Consider the following 14,832-nt stretch of genomic DNA (forward strand, 5'->3'; position numbering starts at 1 on the left):
ATTGTGAAATAGTATTATTGTGAATTATTAAGTTAAAATATTTAAATACTTATTTTTGTGTCGTGTTGGGCGGTTACATTATAACGATAGATGGTATCACAATGCACCATCACAATCTTAGGATTACGAGCGAGTTTGAGTAAAGGCTGCACATTCTCGCTGTTGCTGTAGCCGTGATCTGTAATTCCCTACTGCCATTCGCCGCGCCCTATCTTGCCTGTAACTAAAAAACACGTAAGGTAGAGGATTGTTACGCCACTGAGAAGTGGGGCAATAAGTGGTAATTGACACAAATTACCACTAGCCTGCCACTCGTCTGACATGCCACTCGTATGACCTGCCACTCGATTGTCCTGCCACTCGTATGACCTGCCTCTCATATGCCCTGCCACTCGTATGTCCTGCCACTCGTATAACCTGCCACTCGTATGTCCTGCCACTCGTATGACCTGCCACTCGTATGACCTGCCACTCGTATGACCGGCCACTCGTATAACCTGCCACTCGTATGTCCTGCCACTCGCATGACCTGCCACTCATATGTCCTGCCTCTCATATGCCCTGCCACTCGTATGTCCTGCCACTCGTATAACCTGCCACTCGTATGTCCTGCCACTCGTATGACCTGCCACTCGTATGACCGGCCACTCGTATAACCTGCCACTCGCATGTCTGTGTCGCACATCAAGTGACAGTAAAGCTTGCATTTCTTCTCTACTTCTAATGGACTTTGCGTCACTGCGCCTCAATTATGCATGTAATTGCAGGTACATCGCTGGCCTTCGGTTAGGCGTCCAGTGGCCGCCTGTAAGACGAGCAAGATTTGAAGCAGGGAAGTATAATATGACAAATAATATAATATATAATCATTATGTGGTGAATAAGAAGTCAGCGCTGCTATCACGTTGCTTTCTCATTTGCTTGGCAGCGTGTATACTGTGGATGGCATTAGAGCTTTGAATTACACTTTCGAATTGTTCTATCTCATCTTGTTTGGGCATTGGAATACAAAAATTTATAATAGTTATAATAAATATCAGATGATACTGACAGGCATTGATGTGATGACATTTCAACATAAATGAAGAGAATTTAGTCAATTCAGTGGAATTTGTGGCGTGTATGCCCAGCCTCACGCTACCCACGCCAAGACACTCGGATTATAGTATCATTTTCTAACGTAAGAAATATTTCGGCTCTGTGAGCTTGGCTACTGGCAGGAGAAGGATTCGCTATTGTATTTATTGTGGGACTATTTGGTCCAGTTTTTGTGTGCACTGTTAATACAGTTATCGTGTGAACTTTATGTAGTTATTGTACTGGTATGCTGGTAATGCTGGTAGTGTCATGTTGGTAGTGTCATGCTGGTAGTGACGTGCTGGTACTGCCATGCCGGTATTTTTATGCTCATATTATCACACTGGTAAAGTCATGATGAAGCTGTTATGCTGGTACTGTCATGCTGATGCCGCCAAATGCTGGTACTTTCATGTTAATGCAGAAAACATTCGGTAATAACGCTTTTATCGCAAAGTATATCAAAGTTTCTTTATAAATCTATGCTGTATAATAATAAAAAACATATACCATGCATCAATTAATAGCGCTGCTTCCCGTCAAGCGCATGAAAACTCGGACGCCACAAAATATATTGGCTTTTAAAAATAAAATAAAATTCTTACAAACAAAAAACAATAATTATTCGTTCGTTTTCAGTTAACGCTTAGTTACAAGATGAAATTCTCGAACTATCTTGTCCAGTTCATTGGGTACAACCAAGGCAGGCAGATCGCAGCAGTCAATATCGGCCAGCAGCCCCAGGATTACGAGCGAGTTTGAGTGAATGCCGGACATTCTTGCTGGTGCTGCAGCCGAGATCTGTAATTTGCTACTGCCATTCGCTGCACTCTATCTTGCTTGTAACTAACCTGCAGAGGGACTTGTTCGTAACTAACCTGCCTGAGGGCATGTTAATTAATCTGCCTGAGGGCAGGTCTCGCAAGATGCTAAACCTGCCTGAGGACAGCCAATTGCTTGTAAATAATCTGCCTCATGGCATTGCTGGTAACTGCACATTCATTGAAGTGAGACGTTGTCCAAATTGCCATGAACATGATGCTCTTTTATGGGTCATCCTGAAGAGTTGACCCATTAATTTTTCTGAGAGTACATGCCAGAAGACAGTGCCTGGCTCGAGTCTGCTGCATGGTCGAAAGTCCAAACACATGATTGGGACGCTGTAATTTTTTTCTGAGTATTACGCAGTATTTAAGCTAGATCAGAATGCGTGGTTACGTAGCCTTAATACTGTGGTTATTAACCGAAGTTTATGGTTGCTAGCTTCAAACACGTGGTTGTGAACTTTAAATTCATATATGAGTAATCCATATTCATGGGTGACAAGTTCAAATACGCGCCTGTGTTGCTTATATTCCCTCCTCCCGGGATCACCCTCGTCCCAGTCCCCCCTAGAAGTGTGAGAGGAATGGTGTTGTGTCGCGGTGGGAGATTGCCAGTTCATTGCAATGTTCAATGCTGGAAATATTGGCCGGCAAATCGATGAGAATTTGAAGCCAATTGCTGGCGGGCGATAAGCCAGCCAAGATTCTCAGCGCAGAAACTGTGATGAATATGAATGAGTTGTTGTGACACAGGATGAATGCTTTATGGACCCGCTCTCAGGGAAATGAGTGAGTCTTTGTCCGAGAACGATGCACATTTTACCTTTTCTGGTCCGGCTAAAGAGCGTATCAGGGCTGCGTGTAGACAGTGAATCACTATTTGGACAACATAACACATTAATTATTCTGAGAGCGTAAAGTGGCCGCGACCACGAGCTTGTGTTGCATTGCCTGTTGGGAAGTAGCAAGAAAGTGGAGTATAATTTTAGAAATAATTTAAACGGGCAGATTCTCTTATTCTTCTGCTGACAAATTCCGTAGGAAGTAATAACCATTAATTTTTTAATTAATCCCAATATTATAAAATATCGAGTTAGGCTTACCTCAGCAGGAACATATTTTGAAAAAGACACCACAAGCACGTCTAACACATTTTTAATAACAAACAAACATATTAGAAGAAATAATTGAGCAATCAAGGCCAAGATAGAGCCCAACTCATGTAGTAGAAGTTCATACAAAGATATTAAATCAAATCGTGCCGTTCCGGCGTCAGGACTACACCATGAGGGGCTTCCTACAGTCGCCCTCGGTTCAACGAATTGAATTTTAAAGCTAACAAATTTTTGCCGCTGTCCAGCGAGTTTCCCTCTTTCCAAGAGGAGGGAAGCGTACAGTTTCAAAACAGTAAACGTGTTCTGGAGTCTTCTTCTGTCATTGGAGTGTTGGCTTGCAGGCATCTATCTATTCTGCCCATCGGAAATGCCATGCATAAAATATTCGGGATCATATTTACCTTTTATGTGAAGGCTGGAAGGATTCATCAACAGTTGCGGGGACATGGATTACATTTATCCATAGCGGAGCCGCTCTGCAGCAATGAGAATGAATTAGTTATACAGTTTAAACAAATAATTAAATTTATATTGATTATTGAATGCAAAACAGGGCCCATTCCCTCGACTCAAACCTTTTACTGATAGGAGAATTGATCCTATCTAGCTAGTTTTCTGCCTCAGATGTGCTTTTTATACCATGGCTTTCCATCAGAATTGAAATGGACCACTGGCATATAATTTGAATAATTTCCTGCACAGGCCCACGATTCAGTCTCGCAGGTAAGAAGTCATCTGGCAAGTGCAAAATAAAATGTAAATTCATGTCCATATTTGCAGCTCAATGAAGGAATAGAAAGAAAGCATTACTTCTGAGCCAGAGGTTTTAGGTCCATGAGGCCTGCAGATCTCGGGGGACGGCTGTGGCCTCAACAACTGTGCAGAACTGGTGTGCGTGTGGGGCGGTCGTGGCCTCAGCAACTGTGCAGAACTGGTGTGCGTGTGGGGCGGTCATGGCCTCAGCAACTAACTGTGCAGAACTGGTGTGCGTGTGGGGCGGTCGTGGCCTCAGCAACTGTGCAGAACTGGTGTGCGTGTGGGGCGGTCGTGGCCTCAGCGACTGTGCAGAACTGGTGTGCGTGTGGGGCGGTCGTGGCCTCAGCAACTGTGCAGAACTGGTGCGCGTGTGGGGCGGTCGTGGCCTCAATTCTTTCAAAATTGTTCTTTTTCAATCATTTTAATTTGTTTAGACACATTAAAAATTATAATGTTATTCAGTAGCAGTAAAGGCTATTTTTTCCCAACTCATTTCCCAAATTTTGTTTTTCGCAGAAGTCAAATGAAAAAAATTATAAAATTCACTGTTTTGTCACATAATTCATTTTTTCCGTTGATAGCAAATCTCCGGTTCAGCTTCACGGAACTTATAGTTTTTTCTTTCTCTCACCAGCGGACTCGAGCTTCTTACTGGCCAACGCTCAGATCGTCGACTACCCCATCGTCTACTGCAACGAAACTTTCTGTAAAATTTCGGGATACAACAGAGCTGAGGTGAGCTAACTCCCCATTCATTTACGTAAGAACTGCGCCAAATTTTCAACTGGCTCTTTAAATTTCTCTTTATGTTGGCACACTATCTATAATTGCGTTTCAATATATATTTTTACATAAGTAAATGTCATCTAACAAGCAAATATCCATTCAGAGTATTGAGCATGACTTTGACCAAATGCAAAGCTATTCAACCTTTTTATAGTTCATCTTGCTGCAGTTTTTCTTGACAAAAGGGCATATCTGTGCTACTGCTGCACTCTGATTGTGATGTTGGGTTGGAAAGTGTCACTACTTAGATAACATGACCCATTTATTTTCCTGTGTGTAATTTCAATGAATTTAGATAAACAAGAAGAATTTTCTTGGTTGAATTTCACGTTCAAAACGAGTTCGTCACGGTCGTTTTATCGTGTGCACCAGCGTCCCGGTAACGATCCCGTAGTGACGAGTCTAATGGTAGCCGCGGCGTCGGGTTTGCGTCTGGGATTGCGTGCGATTGTGACGACAATGATTGCTGATTGACGGATGGATTTACGATGTCGCAATTGTTTGTTATAATCCGACTCCAATTGTGTGTAAATAATTTCATCCCGTCCATGAATCAACTGACCTCAACAGTTGGGTAACAAAACAGGGCGCGATTTTGATTACTAAATCCGCAACTAAAGCTTGGACGATTTTTCGATCAGGGAAGCCCGTAGATACGCTAGGGTCCTGAAAAAAAGTTACCTTTTTATATAAAAGTATTGATGTTAAATAATCACAACAAAGAAAGAAAAATTTACTGCAAATTCAGCCCGAAATATGAAAACTTTCAAATAAAATCGTTTGGTTTTTCCAGCAACCAAAATCCAGGCAGGGTCAGCCCTGTTGGCTTGAGACCTTCGCAATTGTTAAAAAAGCTTAAAATATTATCTCTAAAGTCAGCGCGAAGTTTGGCATCAAACTTAGGCGTATCGCTTCGGAGCTGAGATCAGCTCAAGTTTGGACTTTGCATATTCAGGGCCCTATCCTCGGAAACCATTTCCGTGGCCGCATACTGTGCGATGATCGCAAGTTCTCCAATGATCGATGATTCGATATTTGATTTTAGGCAAATGACTCGTGGGCCTTAAATTAAATGACGATACTATATAATGCGAGCACGTTCTCTAATGTTAGAAAAATGCACAACAATCGGAAGTTTTCAAGGACTGTAAAGTTGAGTTATTTGATAATTATAAGATGCACAGCGATCACAAGGTATACGATTCTCTTTTATGTTTGATCTTTACTCAACTACGGCATGGTCGAGGATAAAGGAAGATGTTCACAGTCGAGCAGGTAGGGTCGCGTTTCTCGCCTCCGGATGCAATATACACGCTCAACAAAACCACAATGATCATATTTTTGGTTTCAACATAACCTATATAAATAATCCATATACGCGTGAATACTTAACCCATTGTGAATAAGAAAGTTAAGAAAAATTAAGCAAATTAAGCTTAAACAATCCAGTAATAAATACCCAAGATTACGTTGAAAAAAAAAAACATTAATAAGTAGCGGATAGACTATCTAGTTAGGGTACTTCAATAAGCGGGGTAGTAGGCTTATCTTCTCAGTGATCAGGTTAGGCGCATTTCCTATGCAAAGCCTAAATAAGTTTAGAACTCGACTAGGATAAGACAAACGTTGCAGCGTTGCCGACACCACTTGTTCACAACGCAACATGCGACGACAAGCCGCGAGAAAATTCGGCAAATGCATTTGTGAGGAAAGCAGTTCGCAAGCTGCCATTACATTATTTAAAATATTCGCAGTTTTATTGGTGGCCTTCCATAAGCCGTCCATCCAGGGATTATCAGTCGGTTTAGATTTCCCTCAGGGAGCTTGCCTCGACAATGGAGATTCACGGCGAGTGCTGCCGCGGCTGTCCAAACAAATGAGATTATGTCTTTTATTTTGTTCGAGGCTGGAAAATGCGGTTCTATGCAAAGAAAAGATGGCTCTAGACTACAGAGTGACATGGACTCCATGCTGAAGATGGCCTCAAAGTGACATGGATTCCATGCAGCAGATGGCGTCAAAGCGACGTGGATTCCATGTTTGAAATGGCCTCGAAGTGACGTGGATTCCATGTCGGAGATGGTCTCGAAGTAAGGTGGATTCCATGTAGCAGATGGCCTTGAAGTTACGTGGATTTCAGGTTGGAGATGGCATCGAAGTGACATGGATTCCACAATGAAGATGGTCTCGAACTGACGTGGATTTCATGCTGAAAATTACCTCGAAGTTAAGTAGATTACGCATGGAAGACCATTAGACTTTATATATATAATACGCAGTGGAGCACTGTGCAGTGTGCCTTGTGCATCATCCATCCTGCGTTACCTGCTACCGATTCGAGGCCGATTTAGAGCCACACTGGCATATTCAGAACTATTCAGGCAGATTCAGATGCATTCGGTTAGATTCGAAGCGATCCAGAAAAAATCAAATTCTATGGGAAAGACTAGGAGCAATTCAAAGCCAGGCAGGCAGCTTCAGAGCCGTACGCGGCATATTTGGAGCCACTCTGGGCAGATTCGGAGCAATTCAGGGTAGATTCAGATTTCTAAGGGTAAGACTCAAAGCTCTCCGCATTGGATCCTCGTGATCCTAGAAACATCGGTACTAATCCTCAGCCGCTCAGCTGCGCAGCAGAGAATCTCCATTCGCAGGAGCCGATGAAATTTACTGCGCGGAGTACGCACCGCTGTCGAGCCCTGGCCGACGTCGGATCAGGAGTCGATGACAGTAGGCCTGATTTTATTATTCCTCAGAATTGTATACCTAACAATAAAATGAAATCTGAAGATTGCCCTTATTTTGTACTACTTTATTTTGTATTATATGCAGTATGCGGCAGAAATGCGCAATTATTCATGGAAATTAATCCTGTTAATTCAATTTGACCGTGTCAGGTGCTCAACAATTTTCACGCGGTCCCCGGAGAAAGCAGCGAACGCCAGATCCATTAAAGATTTTAATAATAATATTTTGGAAGCCGACGTTTGAGAAATATTTTTTTCAGAATATAATAGCGGAACTTCTCAATCTGCATACATTCACGAAGAGCGAGTCTTAGGTGTGTCGATGCTAGAGTGCTGTATATTCGTCTGAGACTCCTTGTAGTTCTTTACATTGACTGTGATTCCCAAACTTAAGATGGTCAATCCAATACTCGATATAGATTCTTCATCTTAACGAATGCAGAACAGAAAGATCATAACTGCATTCGAGAAAATTATAATTTATAACTATAATTTATATAAATGATATGCATTTATCATACTTACAGTCATAAATCAGAGTATTACTATCAGTGGATACAATCATTATCATTATCATTATTATCATCAACCTGGGAAGGCTCGGTAGTACCGAAGTGCAGAAGTTCACAGGAGTACAAATGCACCGAGCAAAGTTTGATGGCAGTCGAGAGCTATACTGGCCTTGCGCCGTGCAGCGTCTATGTGCTATTTAAGCCTGAACATGTAGAGTGACATGTAAACATTGTTCCATGTAGCAATTATGAATAAAATATCTCCCTTCTATCAAATATTTTATCGTCTTTCCCATAAATTAGCTGTTGTTTTTCGAAGGGCTCAACGTTGAATTCCACGATATTATTATGAGAAAACAAATTCCATAAGTGTAATAGTGTTCAACTCACAATTGCTGTGTGTTGAACTTTGTGCCACGTATCGAATAAGCATTACATCAGAAATGGAAACTTGATTTTAAATTTGTAAAAATAAATTTAATCGCAATGACTATGCCCACGACACTTATACCCACATAGAAGCACCGGAGAAACAGTATAGTTTTTAAAAATTAGAATATAATTCAATTCTAATTTTATCAATAATGAACGAATTGAAATTGCGGGTAAATATCAATAGACAGGGCGCTGGTAGAGACGAGTTTTAATTGGGGGTCACATAACCGTTGATTAGTTCAACAGGTGGGATGCGCACTGTTGATATATATTTTCGTGATACGATATTAAGTTATAAGCTGAATCAAAACATTAAATTTAGGTATGGACTTATGTTACTTTTTATCTGAACGTTAAAAATAGGAATAACTCTAACATAAAATATTGAGGAGCTTATTGTGTTATCAAGCCAACGAACTGAAAGCAAATGCGAGAAACAATTTACGTCATCAGCCCACCCTTGGGAACGGACGACTGCTGGGCTGCGTAGCACCAATGTTCTATTAAGTGTTATAATGGTAACAATTGTCAATAATATTGACAATTTGGCATTCAAAAACGCAGCCAAATTCGTCGTTGCCAGTATTAGCACTTTCAATAACGTAAATTACTTATAAGTTCAGGCAATTTTAATACTTGAATAAGAAAACAGCTCAGCGCTGTACACTGCTGTCCAATAAAAAGAATTCGAATGGTAATTTCGTCCACTGCAAATTGTATCATTGATTGATGCTACTTAGAGTTTTGGAGGCCGAGGCGGGATAGAAAATACTGCAAGAATATTTACCATCAAATATATGGCACGATAATAAGACTCTAGGCCATAATTCCTCTGTCGAGGTCACATTTATGTGTGTTGAAATGTTACTGTCATTATTCAAGACAGTGAAATCCCTGGTGAGACAACGCGATATTCCGGATTTCATTTAATGAAAATCTGTAGCAATTTGGGACCTGACCCGTGAGATAATCCTTGCTGTGAAGTGAAAATTATTGAGATATAAGAGCGGTTTATGGCCGCTATCATTTTTGCATGGTTGGCCAGCTTTAGTTCGACTTTAACTGTCAACTAATCACAATTTCATTGAATACTCTTTGAATTTTTCTTTGAAATAATGCTGTCGAAAATTTTTGCCCTTAATCTCAGTCGTAGGAATCAAAATAAAACGATGCAGTCTTAGTGTTTAATGCATGGTCATTTTTTCTGCATTGAAAACGAAACGAACGCCATGCTGTACATTTACGAGACCAATTGGGCCATTCGTCGCAGCGTTATTCTTACCAGAACTGCAAATCGTTGGCTCGTAAGGGATATCGATGATATTCACTCGTGCATTGCGCCTCGTAATGAATTTCGTGCGTCCGCTACGTAACTTTTTTTTGTCCGTAACTACGTAACGCTACGTAAAAGCTACGTGCAGCCCCAACGTAGCTTTTAAGTTAGGTGCGGCCTCAAAGTCACTAGTCTAAAAAAATTTTCAGTGCGAGTACAGGTGGTTACTTTTGTAATGTTCATCAAATCGACGTCTGCATTTATGGATCAAAAATAAATTACTAATCCCAATTAAAGGAACGAAAATAATAACGAGCCATATTAAAAATCAATAGCATATGTCGTTTAAATTCACAATTATTGCTATCGATTCAAATAACAGTTCTAATTCATTCATTTATACATGAATTATGGAATTCAGTAAACTTGTTCATGTATTAAATCCAGTGATATTCACCAGGTGATGCAGAGGCCGGTGCGCTGTAACTTCATGTAGGGGGATCATAATTATTGCTACTTATTTAAGTAACTGTTCGAATTTATTCGTTTTTACACGAATAATGTAATTCAGTAAACTATTGCATGTATTACATCCAGCGATATTCACCAGGTGATGCAGAGGCCGGTGCGCTGTAACTTCATGTACGGGGAGCTCACCGACAAAGACACCATCACGCGCTTCGAGCAGTGCCTCGAGAACCAGCAGCAAGACCAGTTCGAGATTCTCCTCTACAAGAAAAATCGTAAGTTGTTCAATATACAGGAAATCAAGTTTCAGAACATGCTTAAGTTTATTTACAATGGATGGATTTATTTTATTTGTGGGCGAGGTTAACAGCAATTAAAATCAGGATATGTTTTCTCAAGTTACGTTTGTGTTCTCAGGGGCCGTACTATCAAAAATCGCTCAAGTACGCGTAGCGGCCGATTTCTGGTCAGTGATTGGTGGGTTCAGTTCTAAAAGCCGTCAGTGATTGGATGACGGAGTTGCAGACTCTTAACTATATTTGATAGTACGGCATCTGTACAATAGTGAGCTGAGAAGGTAAACGTTTATCTTATTATTCAATTTGTTTTAATTTTGCCAGCATCAACCACAAAAACGCTATTCAAATGCATACATTGCCTAGATACTTCCATCGCCCGCTAACAAAGTCACGTATAAGGTAAGAATGGCGTGAAAACATTGAAATCTATTCTATAATCTTTGTCAAATGACTGAAATATTATCTAACATAATTTTTAATGAATTTGATATTTGAGGATTTATTTAAAGGTGGTGAAGTAACCCGGTTACAGTTTTTCTAAAGTCATGCACATCGCAAGACATGTTTAACTAAGAAGCTCTCAAAACGATAAAGTGCCTTCTAATCGATTCATAACACGATTTTTCAATCCCTCGTATGGATAAAGCTTTACTCAATAAATTCAAGCCCATTCATATTTAAATCATTCTAGCCAGAATAAACTGAGACATGTATGAAATTTTTACGATTGACACATTTCACAACTATCTTCATCGAATACTATGTTCTCGTATGTATTTATAAACCAAATCTAACATAAAAAACAGGGGACTGATTCATTATTTAATCGATAGAATTTAACAAACTCATTCGTGTATCAGATAAGGATTAAGAGAAATTATACTACGCTGCTGTGTACTTTGCCGAGTAACACAATTTGCAGAGTTCTGTATGAAACACAAAATGTTTTCTTGTTTGAAACACAAAATACTGCGAAATAATTACGCCTTTTCAATTGAAAAATAAGAATATACAGGTACAATGTAACTCAATTACTAACTCAATTATTAAATATACAGGTACAATGTAACTCAAAGCGCTAACTGTTAACGGGTTCGAATTATGGCTGCATTTCAGACATTGACTGACTCAATTAACGGGCAACTAACAATGCTGATTTTGAACTGTCAACTTATAGTATTGACATCACCATTAACTGTTCACTTTCACTATTAACTGTTCACTGACACTATTAACTGTTCACTGACACTATTAACTGTTCACTGACACTATTATATGTTTACTGCCACTATTAACTGTTCAAAACTGTTTACTGACACTATTATTTGTTCACTGACACTATAAACTGTTTACTGACACTATTATTTGTTCACTGACACTATAAACTGTTTACTGACACTATTATTTGTTCACTGACACTATGAACTGTTAACACAATGCTCTGCAGTCAGCTAGCGCCTCGTTTACAATCGGTCAATGAATTTTTATTTTTTACTTCACAATATTTGAGGTCCAAACTCTAACTACTTTCAACTTCTAACAAGCTTATGTTCACTTAATATTATTTGAGTTTAATATAAAATTAACATAAATTGAAGCATATCAAATGAAATCCTCACACCAAACGAGTTAATGCTTGATTAAAATTAGGCTAAACCTAGTTTGTCATTGTTTGCGGTCTGATTTTATTGCATAAAAACTATAAATATATAATGTACCTTTTCAAAAAATTTTCTTGCTATTTTAATAATAAATAAGTATTAATTTTAAGTATTAAAACAAATAATAAGTGTAATAAAGATAAACTGGGGAATTATGACAAACCCTTGGGTTTTCTGTACTTCTAATTAACATTTCAGCTAATTGATAAATAAAACTTACTAAAATAGTAATTTTTTTCAAATTATAAATACATTAATTAGTATATAACTAATAATATGAATAAAACAATTGCGATAAAAAATAAAACACTTCTTTCTTTTAATCTTTTATTGGCTTAGAAAGAATTTATTTTTTAAATAAGTGAAGTTCCATTTAAGTCTAAACATGACTTTTATGGTGTAATTAAATCAGGGAGTTGGATTATTTAAAATGAAAACAAGTAATATTGCACCACTGCTGTGTCACTGCCGTTTCCTTACGCACAATATCAAAGACTTCAACATACTAATTAATTTTCAAAACGAAACTGTCGGATTTTATAATTAATGGAAGATTAAATTCTAATCAATGAAATTAATTTTTTTATCTTACGAGTGAAGCAAAAAATATTCGTTGGGTGTTTGAGATTTGAATTGCAATGGAAATATCAACATCTGATGTTCCTAAATATTAAATCATGTAGGGCTACATTTACACAAATTACTAATGGGTAATTATTTTATTTCAAAGCAATGCAATGAAACAACCTAGCAACGAGGCAAAATTAAGTAGTTTTCTTACTGTATAAATACAAACAACTAGATATCTGTTGACATAAAATAACTTCAATTATAACAATTTAAGAAAGCTTCCAATTATATTTCATTGATATGAATTTCATGTATATTATATTTCATACATATAATGTGAGCCAAAGAGCGATTCATATTATATAAAAACAATTGTAACAAACTTGATTAATTTACTCCTAAAAGAATAAATGTTAACAATGTTAATCATTCGTAGGCAGAGTTTAAATCCTTACAAACTATGAATATTTCTATTTTTAGAAAATTGGCTTAGTTTAGGATTTATTGATTATTTTGGATAGATTCATATATGTTCCATATTGATAAAAATTATACAATTAAACCTTTTCCAATTAGCTTGTGATTTTTATTAGCATGAGCTATTTTTCTTGACATATTCAATAAAATAACATTTTGATCTGGTTGCTGAAATCATGAGGATGACGTGTCAATAACTTAATTTAACCCTTATTTTTTGAGCATTTTGTACTAACTCATATTTTTTATTGACTGAAAAATGCTGTCTGTTCTAGAATTGAAATCAGCAAAATAGTTACTGTAGAGTAATTTAAATTTCAGCCAATTATATCGTGGACTTAATAAGACATGTACTAAGTCATTGTCACTTCATGGTTTCAGCAGTTGACAGTTGTGCCAATTTCACGTTTCAACTCTCTTTCCTATTTATGCTAATGCTATGACATTGATGATATTGTGCAATGTACTCACTTCTGTCGTGCAGCGCACATTACGTTCAATGCAACTAATCTCATCCTTGTACATCGCAATATTTTTTCTGCAAGCATCGTTTTCTTTCAATTTTTTTTTCTGCATCTTCGATCTGCATCAATGCCTCCACTTCAACTGTTAATTTTAATTAATTCTATTAGGTGAATTTTTGCTCTGAATAATTCTTCAGTGTTCCACCTGTTACTATGCCATTAAATGCATTCATTTAGTTGAAATCCACAAAAATAAATATAATTTGTGGCCCAATCCTTTTTTTCCAGAAGTTAGTTTAGAAAACATTTTATTTCTCAAGAATTCCATCCTATAAAATAGTGTTATTATCTCCAAAACAGAAAATATTTTTCATAATCACCGGCAAGACTTAATTACTACAGAAAGATAAATTAAACATTTTCAACGCTTTTATCACTGCTCCAGACCTAATCCTGTGATTTGGTCTCTCTAAGTCTGTTTTGTTTCAAGCCTCACAGACAGATCTTATTATCTACGATCTTCTCTCAATTATTTTGCATTTTTTATTTCCTTCTGGATTCCAAAATAACATCCTCGGATATTTATTCCTCAAACTATCAGTCGTTGCTCAACGTTGCAGCTCTGGAAAATGTATAGTCATTGGTAAATGGAAAACCCATCTTTCCTATTTATGTTATTACAAAAAACATCTTGTACTCTAAATCCCTGTTATCGGAGCCAAAGATCCATGTCCACCACACATCAAATATCATGGCGCACATAACTCTTTCTCATTCCGTACTTTTTCAAAAAACCAAAAATTGTAAAGCCATACTAACAGTCTGACACCTGTCACAACCCACAGACATTCTCCTGATATTTTGGTCATCCATAAAGACTGACACACTCATGTCCCGTCCCACTAAAAGTCCTGCGATGTTCGAGTCATACCTACAGTCTGGAACGTGCCACGTGCTTCCGAAAGTCCCAGCTATCCTTTTGTCCCACTCCCCGACAGTCCCAGCCGTCCCTAAGTGCCACTCGCCGATAGTCCCAGCCGTCCCTAAGTCACATACCCGACAGTCCCAGCCGTTCCCAAGTGTCATTCGCCGATAGTCCCAGCCGTCTCTAAGTGCCAATCCTCGACATTCCCCGTCGTCCATAAGTCTCACTTTCCGTCCCTAAGTCCCTAGGAGCCATTACTTGACAGTCCCAGCCGTCTAAAAGTGCTAATCCCCGACAGTCCCGGCCGTCATTTTATCAAATTCCACGACAGTCCATGCCGTCCCTAGTGCCACTCCTCAACAGTCCCAGTCGTCTCTAAGTCCCACTTTCCGACCCCAAGTCCCTAAGAGCCATTACTCGACAGTCTCAGCCGTCTATAAGTG

At 38.6% G+C, this 14,832-nt stretch overlaps 1 protein-coding gene across 1 annotated transcript in view; it reads left to right on the forward strand.

The window, feature by feature from the left end:
* The first annotated feature begins 10,149 nt into the window (after positions 1–10,149).
* LOC108665986 (potassium voltage-gated channel protein eag) overlaps positions 10,150–14,832 on the forward strand; it is a 54,469-nt gene continuing 49,786 nt past the window's right edge. The window contains exon 1 of the mRNA XM_047884040.1: positions 10,150–10,268. Within this exon, the coding sequence (XP_047739996.1) occupies positions 10,166–10,268 (103 nt within the window). The 5' untranslated portion in view covers positions 10,150–10,165. The remainder of the gene's footprint in view (positions 10,269–14,832) is intronic.

This window comes from Hyalella azteca, unplaced genomic scaffold (assembly GCF_000764305.2).
Source record: "Hyalella azteca isolate HAZT.00-mixed unplaced genomic scaffold, Hazt_2.0.2 contig14403, whole genome shotgun sequence".
NCBI lineage: Eukaryota > Metazoa > Arthropoda > Malacostraca > Amphipoda > Hyalellidae > Hyalella > Hyalella azteca.